The 14,673-nt window shown below is 48.0% G+C and overlaps 1 protein-coding gene across 2 annotated transcripts in view; it reads left to right on the top strand.

The window, feature by feature from the left end:
* Positions 1 to 1,599: 1,599 nt before the first annotated feature.
* PGAP3 (post-GPI attachment to proteins phospholipase 3) overlaps positions 1,600 to 14,673 on the top strand; it is a 41,908-nt gene continuing 28,834 nt past the window's right edge. Inside the window, exons 1-5 of one of the 2 annotated variants that reach the window (XM_073572571.1) lie at positions 1,600 to 1,908; positions 4,018 to 4,115; positions 13,271 to 13,423; positions 13,498 to 13,560; positions 13,688 to 13,749. In XM_073572571.1, coding sequence (XP_073428672.1) covers positions 1,743 to 1,908; positions 4,018 to 4,115; positions 13,271 to 13,423; positions 13,498 to 13,560; positions 13,688 to 13,749 — 542 coding nt within the window. In that variant the 5' untranslated portion in view covers positions 1,600 to 1,742. The remainder of the gene's footprint in view (positions 1,909 to 4,017; positions 4,116 to 13,270; positions 13,424 to 13,497; positions 13,561 to 13,687; positions 13,750 to 14,673) is intronic. The other variant, XM_073572570.1, reaches the window with a different exon arrangement.

Below are 14,673 nucleotides of genomic sequence, written 5' to 3'. Positions count from 1 at the left end.
ATTTGTTTCAATAATACATTTTCAGTGGTTTCTGTTATATTTGGTGGCTTATAACAAACCCCTATGAGGAGTTTATTACTTTTCCCTCCTTGTATCTCCACCCATAGAGACTCCACCTCTTCATTTCCCTCTTGTATATCTTCTCTTAGTGTGGGCTTTAAAGTGGACTTTATATATAGACAGATTCCACCCCCTTTCCTTTTTTTACGATCCCTCCTAAAGAAATCATATCCTGTTACAGCATAACAATAATCACATAGATCATAACAGATACCAAGAGGAGTGAGGGCCCTGCTCGCAAGCTTGCAGTCTATGAGAAAAGAGGTAGACACGAAAAGTGGGTGGTAACAATTGCCCTGATTGTATGGACCAGCCATAATGTTAAGTGTGTAACAGTACAGACACAGAGGGCTAATGGATGCATAAAGCATGTGGGAACATGATGCGGGGAACCTGGTTATGGTAAAACTTTTGGCTGTGCCACACAGGGTTAGATTAGGTTAATGCGTTGAGGCGGTAGGCCAATCTGAATAAATGCGTTTTCAGGGCACTCTTAAAATTGTAGGGATTGGGGACTAATCGTATTGACCTGGGAAGTGCATTCCAAAGAATTGGCGCAGCACGTGTAAAGTCTTGTAGACGGGAGTGGGAGGCTCTGATTATTGAGGATGCTAACCTCAGGTCATCAGCAGAACGGAGGCCGCGGGTAGGGTGGTATACTGAAACAAGGGAGGCGATGTAGGGTGGTGCTGAGCCATGGAGAGCTTTGTGGGTGAGGGTAATAAGTTTATACTGAATTCTGGAGTGGATGGGTAGCCAGTGTAATGACTGGCACAAGGTAGAGGCATCGGTGTAACGATTGGTGAGGAATATGATCCTGGCTGCAGCATTCAAGACAGATTGGAGAGGGGAGAGTTTGGTAAGAGGGAGACCGATTAGAAGGGAGTTACAATAGTCGAGACGAGAATGAATAAGAGAAACAGTAAGAGTTTTTGCGGAGTCAAAAGTAAGAAAAGGTCGAATTCTAGAAATGTTTTTGAGATGTAGATAACAAGAGCGAGCCAGTGATCGAATGTGGGGGGCAAAGGAAAGCTCGGAGTCAAGTATGACCCCCAAGACAGCGGGCATGTTGCTGGGGAGTAATAGTGGAACCACACATGGAAATGGCAATGTCGAGTATAGGTACATTAGTAGCGGGAGGAAACCTCTTAGACTGTGATCACACGCTGCAGCTGGTTCTCTGTAAAATGAAGTGATTGTGTAAGGAGTTAAAATATCGCAGTGGCTGCTGTGGTTTTCGGCCGCCCCCTGTGAATGGATATAATATTGGATGTCTTTGAGAGCCGACTGCGTACTAGAACCTCTTTTGTGCCTTCATCATCGTTGAGGGCAAGCTGCCCATTGTAACACTAAATTCTGGGGAAGAAAATTCTTTTATGATTATTAATTGCTAATAATTCTATATTTATGACTGGTAGTGTTTATAAAGGTGTGCTTGTATGTTTATTACATGACTGTACTTATTCCTCTGACATGAACTATCACATAATTATTACACATATTATTAGAGTGCTTGCTGTGCTGACATTAATATTAGAGCCAGTGGAGCTGTGGCGGTGGAGGCCGCAGTGCGCTCTGTGCTGCCGGCACCTTCGCGCGGGAATCTGTTTCCGGGGGACACTTCTGACTGCAGGACACATAACGGAAGTGGCTTCAGAGGCGGAAGTGCCGGTTCCCCGGTCATGGCCCCGTTGCTTGTATTGCTCCTGGCCGGGGTGGCACTTGCTTCTCGGGGTGACCGGGAGCCTGCGTACCGGGAATGCGTGTCTACCTGCGAGCAAAGGAATTGCACCGGGGCCCGACTGCAGGATTTCCGGGCGGAGCAGCCCCTGTACATGAGGCTGACTGGTGAGAGGAGCTCTAGTGACATCTCCAGGAGGCGAGGGGGCAGCTGCAGAGGAGGCTGGCTGCTTTATGTGCTACAATGCTAGCCACAGTCAGTGCCCCATTACATCAGTGAGAGGGTGAAGTGCTAGCCACAGAGCCCTGTATAATTATTATTAGTATGCATTTATATAGCGCCATTTATTCCATGGCACTTTACAAGTGAAAAGTGGAAATATAAACAAGTGTAAGACAAGGGACACACAAGTACATAAGGAGAGGGGACCCTGCCCGCGAGGGCTCACAGTCTACAGGGATGAGCGAGGATACAGTAGGAGAGGGTAGAGCAGGTCGTGCGGTGGTTGTGTAGACCGAGGATCATTGCAGGATGTAGGCTTGTCGGAACAGGTGGGTCTTCAGGTTCTTCTTGAAGGTTTCTCTATTGTATAATAGAGATTAATGCCTTGTCGGAGCTTTATACCATTGGCAACCACCTGTTCCCCCGTGCCACGGAGGTGCTGCGCTCTGCCCTATGCCATGGAGTTGCGGCCCCATGCCACAGAAAGCTTTGTCTACTTCAGGTTTAATCTTGATGTCTATCTTCAGCTTATAATATAGTCAACTGGTCTGTTCTAAAGTGACAGGAGTGACACACACACAGGCAAGGTGGAAGTAACAGCAGTAGGCATGGTGACAGCTTCAGGAGGCAGTAAGTGAAAGCCATGCTGGGGGGCAGCAGCTGTAATTGAGAGCTTTATAATATATGATGGAAAGCTCTGTTCATTGAGATGGGCGTGCGGTAACCACAAAACAGAAGCATTTTTATTTTTCAGTTCAAGATATGTTTTTTTAAGACATATTCTCTTACTATGTCAGCTTTGTTGCTAATTTTACTGCGATTTAGCCTCTTTATTATATTAATATGCTTGTCAGGTGATGAATGTGAACCAATGACAGGTGGCGGTGCTGTTTGGGCAGCACAGTGGATCAGTGGTTAGCACTGTAGCTTTGTAGTGCTGGGTTCAAATCTCTGCATGGACAATATCTGAAAAGAGTATGTTCTCTCCATGTTTGCCTTGGGTTCCTCCTGGTACTCCGATTTCTTCTCACGCTCCAAAGACATACTGATAGGAACTTTATATTGTGAGCCCCAATGGGGACAGTGATGATGTTTGTAAAGCGCTTTGGATATTAATGGAGCTATATAAGCAAGTAAAATAAATTCTCCAACATTTCCTATGACATGTTTTAAGTGGAAACAATTAGAGCAATCTGTGGCTAAGCCCGCTAAATGTCTACTTTGCTTTCATCACTAAAGTAGCTCCCGTACCATTCTGTGTTCATAATGCAATGAAGGGTACTTGCTCACAGGCTCTTTTAATTAGCTAAGCCAGGCCCCTTTTCCATCACAGCTGATGTAGAGACAAAGGAGACTTGCTTAGCTATTGATGTGAGCCAGTCAGCTAGCCCCTTTCATCTTGTCTCTTAACACACATGTGAAAGCTGTCTATGGTGTTGAAACCAATGCTGAAGTGGAGCTGAGATCGGTGCAGAAATCTGAACATTGTTCTATTCTAATAATTAGTAAGAGTAATTTTTTTTCAATTGAAACACGTCCACGCTTTTTTTTTTTTTTTTTTTTTTTTTTAAGCCTGGATAACCCCTTTAATGCCTAAAATATCTATATTAGCGATGAGTGAACGTGCTCGGATAGCGTGTTATCCGAGCATGCTCGAATGCTAACCGGAAGTGTCTTTGGAGTTCTCAAATAATATGTTCGAGTCCCTGCTGCTGCAAGTTTTGCGGCAGTTAGACAGCTGTAACACATGCGGGGATTGCCTAACAAGCATGCAATCCCCGCATGCCTTGCAGCTGTCTAACAGCCGCAAAATATGCAGTTGCGGGGACTCAAACATATTATTCAAGCACACCCAAGATACTCTGCTAACACCAGAGCGTGCTCAGATAACCCATTATCTGAGCAAGTTCGCTCATTACTAATCTATACCCATAGTAAGGTGGAATGTTGTCATGTGATAGAAATTTTTTGTAAAATGACCTTTTTACATACATTTTAGTGGTGTTCTATGTAGATAGAGAAACAAAAGTGAATCAATCTCTCTTTTTCTACAGGATGGGCTTGCTTGGATGATTGCAGGTATGAGTGTATGTGGGACACAGTGTCCCTGTATCTCAAAGAAGGGTATGCTGTGCCACAATTTCATGGCAAGGTAAGTTCTACGACAAGTTTGAAATGTAATTTATGTGCTAGACTGGAACAGAGAATCCGACATGTTTAAATTAACCATGCCCAATCTCTCCCCCCTGACATGTGCTGTCAGTGAAGAATCAAGGGGCTCCCATAAACGTAAGCTGGTCAAAATATTTGCATTAGTAGGATGGTCAAGATACCGCTATACACATTGGATAGTCTAATGACTATGCCAGCCAACATTGTCAAGTTTAATCTACTTTCTATCTAAAATAAGTATTTATTACCACCGCTGTCACAGCGGTTGTTTCGTGATTATTGATGAGCGTAGCTGCTGGTTACTCGAGTTTGCCTAGGGTGTGTACCTAGTATCATGGGTGCTTGAGTGACATGTTTGAGTCCTCACGGTGTGGGAACTCCAACATGTCACTCGAGCATCCATGATACTCGGTGCAAACTCGAGTAACGAGCAATTGTGCTCATCACTACTCATGAGGCAAAATGCCTCTGAAATTTTAGAAAAATAACACTTTAGTAAGTGTATGTAGTTATTTAGTGATTCTGCAACGTTCTATTAAACCATTGAGTACATCTGATGCTCTGTGAAGTCATATTCCTTCATTTACTAAGGTGATTTAATGACTTTTGTTCATGATTTTGCCTGTTTTACAGAACATAACTAGATCCATGAAGCCCCTCTATATTCTTCATAAATATACAGATGTGAAATATCTTGACCACAATAGAATACGTCGCCAATAATGCTGAACTTAAAAGTACAACATTTTTAATGTCTAAAACTATGTAAATGTGTGTAGTGTACTGTAAGTTTGGGCATATACTCAGCAATCGCCAACTTCCTGCATCGCTTCGGTCCTCTTCTGGGTCATGTGATGGCTATTCCTACTCACCAGATCACACTAAAGTATGTGTGTGAGCCGGAAGCCACTTTTATAATGTAAGTCTTTGCTGCCTCGTTCTGACAATCCATACACTTACATTGTAAAAGCAAATTGTGGCTCACACATAGATCCCGTTGTGATCCAGATCGTCAGAACAGCCATCCCGCAACCAGTAAAGGACCAGAGAAGCGCTTGAAACCAGGGAAGACAGTGAGTGTGTATTACTGCACTTAAAGCACACAACATATGCCTTTACATGGGTTTAGACAGTAAAAGTTTGGTGGGAGTATGTTTTTAACCCCTTACTGACAGCTGACGGGAAAGTACGTCTGCGGTCAGTATCCCCCGCTTTGAGGTGGGCTCCGGCGGTGAGCCCACCTCAAAGTCGCGACATGTCAGCTGTTTTCAACAGCTGACGTGCCCGCAATAGGCGCGAGCGGAATCGCAAACCGCCTGCACCTATTAACTAGTTAAATCCTGCTGTCAAACGCTGTAATTTTGCTACATATAGGCGAACTGCTCATCGCCTATATGTAGCAGAGCCGATCAAGTTGTGGATGCTTCTAGCCTCCCATGCAGGCTATAGAAGCATGCCAAAATTAAAAAAAAAAAAAAAAAAAAAAGTTTTAAAAAATATATATTAAAAAGAGTAAAAGTTTAAATCACCTCCCTTTCGCCCCATTCAAAATAAAACAATAAAAAAATCACACGTACACATATTAGGTATCGCCGCATTCAGAATCTCCCAATCTATCAATAAAAAAAAGTATTAACCCAATCGCTAAAATTGAAACGCCAGAATTACATTTTTTTGGTCGCCACGAAATTGCATTAAAATGCAGTAATGGGCGATCAAAAGATCGTATCTGCACATAAATGGTATCCTTAAAAACGTCAGTCGGGCACGCAAAAAATAAGCCCTCACCCAAACCCCAGATCATGAAAAATGGAGACGCTATGGGTATTGGAAAATGGCGCAATTTTTTTTTTTTTTTAGCAAAGTTGGGAATTTTTTTTCATCACTCAGAAAAAAAAGAACCTAGACTTTTTTGGTGTCTATGAACTCGTAATGACCTGGAGAATCATAACGGCAGGTCAGTCTTAGCATTTAGTGAACCTAGCAAGAAAGCCAAGCAAAAAACTAGTGTGGGATTCCACTTTTTTTTGCAATTTCACTGCCCTTGGAATTTTTTTCCCGTTTTCGGGTACATGACATGCTAAATCCAATGATGTTGTTCAAAAGTACAACTCGTCCTGCAAAAAATAAGCCATCACATGGCCATATTGATGGAAAAATAAAAAGTTATGGCTCTGGGAAGAAGGGGAGCGAAAAACTAAAACGCAAAACCGAAAACATGGATTTTTGTGAGTACTCACTGTAAAATCCTTTTCTCCGAGACGCTCATTGGGGGACACAGAGACTGTGGGTGTGTGCTTCTGCCGTCTGGAGGCTGACACTAAGTATACAAAAAAAGAGTTAGCTCCTCCTCCGCCGCATACACCCTCGCCCCCAGACCGGGCGTAACTCAGTTTAGTGCATAAGCAGTAGGAGAACGCGCCTTAAACTCAGGCAAGAAATTATACGTCTGAAAAAGGGACCACCCTGATCCTTACATAAGGATTTGTATAATTCAAAATAAACAGATGCCAACTGGCTAATAGGGTGGGTGCTGTGTCCCCCAATGAGCGTCTCGGAGAAAAGGATTTTACGGTGAGTACTCACAAAAATCCATGTTTCTCCTTCGTCTCATTGGGGGACACAGAGACTGTGGGACGTTCTAAAGCAGTCCCTGGGCGGGATCTTAGCTCACCCAATCCATGCTATTTTGCGCCCCTGATTAGAGGTGCGCAACTGCTGCCTGGAGAATCTTTCTTCCCAGGCTTGCATCCGAGGATGCCTGGGTATGTACGTTATAATGTTTGACAAACGTATGCAAACTGGACCAGGTAGCTGCTTTGCACACCTGTTCCGCTGAAGCCTGGTGTCGCAGTGCCCATGAGGCACCCACTGCTCGAGCCGAGTGTGCCCTGATCCCTGCCGGAACCGGCGTGCCACTGATTTGATATGATTCTTGGACTGTCAGTCGAACCCATCTGGCCAAAGTCGCTCTGGACGCAGCGAGTCCCTTCCGCCGCCCTTCTGGAATCACGAATAGAGAGTCTGTCTGGCGGAATGGCGCTGTCCTTGTCACATATCTCCTAAGGGCTCTTACCAGATCCAGGGTGTGCAATGCCTTTTCTACCCTATGCACCGGTGCCGGGCAAAACGAGGGTAAGACAATGTCTTCGTTGATATGGAATGCAGAGACAACCTTCGGCAAGAAGGGGGGAGCTGGCCTTAAAACTACTTTATCCTTATAAAAAGTCAGGAACGGCGGTTTATAAGATAAAGCCGCCAGTTCCGAAACCCGCCTAATAGATGTTATCGCTACCAGAAAAACGACCTTCCTGGACAGGTAAGGTAAGGAGACTTCTTGTAACGGTTCGAAGGGAGGTTCCTGAAGGGCCCTGAGCACTAAGTTCAGGTCCCATGATTCCATCGGTGCCTTATAGGGGGGTACTAAATGTGCGACCCCTTGCATAAACGTCCTAACCTGCCAGACCGAAGCGACCTTTCGTTGGAAAAGCACCGACAGGGCCGAGACTTGCGTTCTGAGTGAACTCGGAGCCAATCCCGCGTCCAGCCCTGCCTGCAGAAAAGCCAGTACGTTGGGGATCGAAAAAACCAGAGGAGCCACTCCGTGATCCCTACACCAACGGAAAAACACTTCCCAAGTCCGATGATATACCTTCGCCGAGGAAGGCTTTCGGGCACTCACCATCGTGGCCACCACATCGCGCCTGAATCCTGCCTGTGTTAACAGCCAAGATTCAATGGCCACGCCGTCAAACACAGGGCCCCTAAGTTCGGATGGCAGATCGGCCCCTGGGACAGTAAGTCCGGCCGATCTGGGAGACGCCAGGGTACGTCCACCACTAGTTGAACCAGATCTGCATACCAGGCCCGCCGAGGCCAGTCTGGGGCCAGCAGAATTGCTGGAACCCTCTCTCTCCTTATCTTTCTGATGACTCTTGGAAGCAGAGGTAGCGGGGGGAACAAGTACGGGAGCCGAAACTGGCTCCACGGAAGCACCAGAGCGTCTGCTGCGATTGCCTGCGGGTCGAGGGATCGAGCGACGAATCTTTGAATCTTGGCGTTCTCTCTGGATGCCATAAGGTCCACGTCTGGTGTCCCCCACCGTTGGCAGATCTGTTGAAAAACCTCGGGGTGCAGGGACCACTCCCCTGCCGCGACCCCCTGTCGGCTGAGAAAATCCGCCGCCCAGTTTTCGATTCCCGGAATGTGCACCGCTGAAATTACCACGTGGTTTTTCTCGGCCCAACGCAGTACCAGCCCGACCTCGCGCATGGCTGCCTGGCTGCGCGTGCCCCCCTGATGGTTCACATACGCTACCGCTGTAGCATTGTCCGACTGAACGCGCACCGGCCGGTTTGTCAGCCAACGCTGAAAATGTTGCAGGGCCAATCGTATTGCCCGTATCTCCAGAATGTTGATCGGGAGAATTACCTCCCGAAAGGACCACCGCCCCTGGGCTGTGTGACTCTGGAAAACTGCACCCCAACCCTGCAGGCTTGCATCGGTCGTCACCACCAACCACTGTTCCGGGGGAAAGGGTTTCCCCTGAACCAGAGACGAGTCGCGAGTCCACCACCGGAGTGACCGTCGGACCGGTGGAGACAAACTGCACCGATGATTGAGGGAAAGCAGCCTTCGGTCCCATGCTGACAAGAGCGCATGTTGAAGCGGACGGAGATGGAACTGGGCAAACGGGATTGCCTCCATCGCCGCCACCATTCTGCCCAACACACTCATGCCGTACCGGATGGATCTGGAGCCCGGCTGAAGAAGGTTCCGTACCCCCTGTTTGATCCTCTGCGCCTTGTCCTGAGGGAGGATCACCAGCCCCTGGGAGGTGTCGAAAACCATGCCTAGAAATACGATTCTCTGAGCCGGAACCAAGGACGACTTGTTCCGATTGATCAGCCAACCTAGGCGGGCCAGGGTATCCAGAGTGATACCGACATTCTCCTGGCACGCCTGAAACGACGGCCCCTTTACCAAAAGGTCGTCCAGGTAGGGTAGTACCGTTATGCCCCGAGCATGCAGGATGGCCATAACCACCGCCATTATCTTTGTAAAGACTCTGGGGGCAGTGGCCACACCGAAGGGCAGAGCAACAAATTGGAAATGTCGCCCTCCGATCGCAAAACGCAGGAACCTCTGGTGTGGAGGAAAAATCGGGATGTGTAGATATGCATCCTGCACATCGATCGAGGCCAGGAATTCCCCTGGATCCATGGCTGAAATGACCGAACGGAGGGATTCCATCCGGAATCGCCTGACCCTGATAAACTTGTTCAGGATCTTTAAATCCAGTACTGGCCTTACTGTCCCGTCCTTTTTGGGGACTGAAAACAGGTTGGAGTAAAAACCTTGCGTCTCTTCGCTTTTCGGCACTGGGACAATGACCCCGTTGCGCTGTAGCGTCATTATAGCCTGCAACAGACCTTCCGCCTGCGATTCTGTTCCGGAGAGCCGGGAACGGAAGAAACGCCGTGGCGGGAGTCCGACAAACTCTATCTTGTACCCGGACGATATCAGTTCGGCCACCCAAGCGTCGCGTGCCACTGCGACCCAAACGTGGCTGAACCTTAGTAGGCGTCCGCCCACTCTGTCGTCCGTAGGTACGAAGTGCCTCGAGTCATTTTGCTGGAGGCTTTTGTGATCTGGCCCCCCTCGCTCTGGGCAAACGGCCCCGGCCTCTACCCAGCGGATTGGCCCTGTAAGAAACTTGCCTTTCTCTAATCTGACCATCATTTGCGGAGGTGGATGCCCTGGCCGAAGTCCACCTCCAGGAGCTACGAAAGGGCCGAAAACGCCTCTGCGTCTGCCTGAATGCCGGCCAACTCTTCTGCTGCGGTAGAAAACTACTCTTCCCCCCTGTGGCTTCTGAGATAAGTTTATCAAGCTTTTCACCGAACAATCGATTGCCTTGAAAAGGCAATGAGGTCAAGGATTTTTTAGAGATAGAATCCGCTTTCCATAATCTCAGCCATAATGCTCGCCTTACGGCGATCGCATTTGCTGCTGCCACAGCAGAACACTCGGCCGCATCCAGAGCGGCGCCGACGAGATAATCACTCGCTCCTGATATCTGATTTGTCACCTCCAAGATTTCCGCGGGCAGATCCCTGTCTTGGAGGGCCCTATGCAGAGTGTCTGCCCATGAAACCATGGCCTTAGCCACCCAGGTAGCCGCAAAGGAGGGGGCCAGAGCCGACCCTGCTGCCTCATACACTGAGCGGGCAAGCCCCTCTATGAGGCGATCAGTTGGGTCCTTAATAGAAGAACCGCTGGGTATCGACAATAGCGATCTTGATGCTAAACGTGACACCGGTGGGTCCACTACTGGCGACTCCACCCACCCTTTATGGAGTTCAGGAGGGAACGGATATTTTGCTTGCAGCGCCTTTTGCATTGCAAAGCGCTTATCCGGGTGTTCCCTATGTTTCTGGACTAGCTCCTCGAACTCCGGATGCGTGGCAAACCTTCTATGCGGACGCCTGGTTTTCTTGAAGGAGACCTTGTGACCTGAGGCCGTGGACACATCATCCTCGATCTCTAAAGTCTGGTTGACCGCCTCAATGAGGCTGTCCACCGAGTCCTGGTATCCCAGGCTTTCTGGATTCCAGGCTTCCTCTTCCTCCTCCTCGCCCTCGTCCTGATCGCTTCCTGAGCTTGGTGACAGGGAACGAGATGCCCTAAAAATCGCCGCCGACTCCCCAGAGGGCCCGGCCGACGGAGAACGAGCTCTCTTACCATGAGCTTGTCTGGTGCTGGAGCGGCCCCTAACGGACGAAGGGTCCTGAGACGTGGACGAGCTGTCTTCCGCTGGCAGACCACCATCCTTGACCCTGCCCGGGCCCCGAAGGGACTCAATTGCCTTCGTAAGGGACATCATAGAATGCGATAAAGACACTGCCCATTCTGGGGGGTCCTGACCCCTGGGCTCTGCAACAATGGGGGGCTCCTGGGCTCGCTCCAACTCACAGGCTTCACAAAATTTACCCGGCTGCGCCTTAGGCAGCCTGACCCCACAGGAAACGCAAACAGCGTATAGGAAAGAGTGAGCTTTCCCTTTGCCAGACATATTGCAGGGTAGGGTAGGAGGAGGAGGGTAACCCCTTCCTTGACAACCAGTGCGGCACTCGAAACGGGGTTGCACTCACCCACCGGTAACGTCCCCCCTCTTCCACGGGGTCCTCTGGACGCAGCGAAAACCCTGAGACGTGGACGAGCTGCTTCACGTGCCGTTACTCGCCGGGGGCACTGCGGTGCACTTTGGAGAGAGGCGGCGGGGTTTCCGACCGCACCGAGGAAATGCGAGGAGGGGGAGGGGGGCGGGAGCCTCTGGTCACTGTGCGTGCCCGCCGCGCTCCCCGTGCCGCCGGAAGTCAGTGGGCGGGGCTTCCGGCTTCGATCCCCTGGCTCACCTGCGCCTCCAACTGCACCCCTGGTGTCACTACCTAGGGGTGGAAGGGGCCAACCTGAAATCCCGCGTTGCAGGAGAGGAACAAAACGTGGAGTCCGTTGGGGATCGCCCATCGCTCACACGTGCTCGCCCGTTGTAGCTCATGGGGAAATCGAATCCTCTCATCAGGATGCGTTGCCCCTCTTTACAAAATAAAAAAGAAAAATGGTTGTCTGGGGAAAAGTCCCAGATGTGTCCCTCGGTGCGGGAGAGAAAACACGTGGAGGACTACTCACACGTGGTCGCCCGTTGGTGATTTGGGGAGATCGGACCCTCTCTATAGGATCCGTCGCCCCTGTCTTATCTTCAAAGAAAGGGAAAAAAAAAAAAAAAACCTAGTCTGGAGCTCCAGACTGCGTGTGCCTCCATCAGACACTAAGCAAAAAACTGAGTTACGCCCGGTCTGGGGGCGAGGGTGTATGCGGCGGAGGAGGAGCTAACTCTTTTTTTGTATACTTAGTGTCAGCCTCCAGACGGCAGAAGCACACACCCACAGTCTCTGTGTCCCCCAATGAGACGAAGGAGAAAAAGCTCCGGTCGGTCACTAAGGGATTAATAACTAAAGCAGTAGTCTGCAGTTCTGTAATTATATATAGAAGCCTTGTAGTATTTTGCAGCTCTTTAATATCTATTAGTTTGTTAGCAGGAAGGAGATTCTATCTGCATTTAATGCAGAGCCTGGTTTTATTGGAGTTTTGCAGGCTAAACTATTTGGAAGGCAAAAAAAACTGACCACCTCCTAAAAAATGAAGCAAAAGTGAACAGATGCAGGCTTCTGTGACTATAATATACAAACCAAAGAGTGCAGCAGTCACTGTGTGTGCCCAGATTTATGCAAACATTGAATATGTCAAATTTAAACAATATTACTGCTATAAAGAATGTACCTAAATAAATAAGGTACTTGGTGTACAAATAGGCAAATTCACCAGCCACAACAAGGTGTTTTAATTATGTTGTTGGGATGCTAACCATTGCTATCAGACATGCATCTCCCGGACCAAAAGCTTGCAGATTTACATTTAAACCATTAATAAGTCCGAAGTTGATTGTCATCATTTGAATTGTCCTATGTGACGTCTTTATATGAGCTTCCAGATGTCTGCTGCTACTTCTTTTTTAGTTTACAAGTGGCTTTATGTGCTGCTTACTGCACCACAACTCCCTCATTCTGCTGACCAGTGTGGTACCAGGGGGAGGCTCCTATGGATTATACATTGATGGCTTATATAATTGAAAATCCAGGAAAGCAATTAAGTATAAATTCAGCTGTAAATTTCATTATATCATGAAACATGAACCATCATTCAATGAGTTGTCCACAGATAATTTCTTTGAACCATTTTCCCTTCTATAATATAGTTTTTCATTTGCCATTGATGAATACACCTTGTAAGGCTGGGATCACACATGCGAGGAATACGGCTAAGTCTCGCATGTTAATACTCGGCACTGCCACTGGCACTCAAGAGCAGAGCGTGCGGCCGCAGAGCAATACATAGAGCCGCACACTCTGCTCCTGAGTGCCGGCGGCAGTACCGGGTATTAACATGCAAGACTTGGCTGTATTCCTCGCATGTGTGATCACGGCCTAAAGCATATACTGTTGATAAAGGTAGAGACACTTTAATCCCTTTAATCGTTTAAGATTATCATATACTTTTTTTGATCATTTGCAGTGGCCATTCTCCCGATTCCTGTTCTTCCAGGAGCCAGCTTCAGCCCTGGCCTCCTTTCTTAATGGCTTTGCAAACCTTGTGATGCTAAAACGTTACCGGTCCTCTGTACCTGTTTCGTGCCCAATGTACCAAACTTGCCTAAATTTTGCCATCGTAAGTACCAGATGGGCGTCATCAGAGCTATATAGCATTACAGCCAAGCTAATGGACGTTTGATTTCTCCACAGGTTTCCATAAATGCCTGGTTCTGGTCCACAGTTTTCCACACCAGAGACACTGCTATTACTGAGGTAAACGGTGGAAGGAAATGAGATTTGTGCTGTACAGAAACGGTTGCTTGCCCAAATATGCTCATGCATGCATACAGTGTCCATCTGTCAGTATACCCTCTGCCACATTCACTGTCTGTCCCCACAGAAAATGGACTACTTCTGTGCCTCGGCAGTCATTCTGCACTCCATCTACCTTTGCTGTATGAGGTGAGTCCAGGAAGTGGTGAAAACATTAAAAATTGCCTTGTCTTCCTCACAGTATTTGAGCTGTCTTCCTCTTTCTTATGTAGTGTTCACTGCAATGTTTTTTCCTGGTGTGAATTGCGCATCTTAGCTATTTCCTCCTTGCTCATATTGATTCTATTGGATAATTTTCCTTAAGGTGTGCTGCCTTTTGCAATGGCCTTCTCATGGCAATAGCTTTCTTCTGTTGTGAAATGCTTCTCTCTGCTAATTTCCGCTTGCTCACACTCCATCTCCTTTGCTATCCCCTTCTTCTTTTTTTTTTTTTTTTTTTTTTTAATCTTTTTGTCTTCCACCCTCATGATTTATTACGTTTTCACCAACGTCTTGCACCAACATCATTCCTTGCCTAATCTTCTCTTGTCCAACAACCTGCCTATCCTGCTGTCCTCTTGTTCCACAACCTGCTCAACCTGCTGTCTTCTTGTTCCATGACCTGCCTAACCTGCTGTCCTCTTGCTCCATAATCTGCCTAAACTGCTGTCATTTATTTCCACTATATTCTTAAGCTGCCTTCCTCTTGCCCCATGACATGCCAAGTTGCTGTCCTCTTGCCCCATAGCCTGCCTAAGCTGCTGTTCTCTTACCCCACGGCTTATTTCACCCTTACCTGCCTGACTTGCTGTTTTACCCCACAACCTGCCAAACCTGCTGTTTCCTTTTGCTCCATAAACTGCTGAACCTGTTGTCTCCTTCACCCTCGACCTGCCTAAACTGCTTTCCTCTTGCCCCACTACCTGCCGTTCTTCTTTTTCCCATTATCTGCTTAAGCTGCTGTCTTCTTGCATCACTACTTGCCTAACCTGCTTTCCTCTAATTTCACGACCTACCTAAGCGGCTGTTCTTTTGCCCTACTACCTCCTTATGCTGCAGTCCTCTTGCCCTGCC

This window comes from Dendrobates tinctorius, unplaced genomic scaffold (assembly GCF_039654945.1).
Source record: "Dendrobates tinctorius isolate UK_male_01 unplaced genomic scaffold, ASM3965494v1 ptg000032l, whole genome shotgun sequence".
In the NCBI taxonomy this organism is placed as follows: domain Eukaryota; kingdom Metazoa; phylum Chordata; class Amphibia; order Anura; family Dendrobatidae; genus Dendrobates; species Dendrobates tinctorius.
Note: the sequence above shows the minus strand (reverse complement) of the source record. Positions and strands in the feature narration are given on the sequence as shown.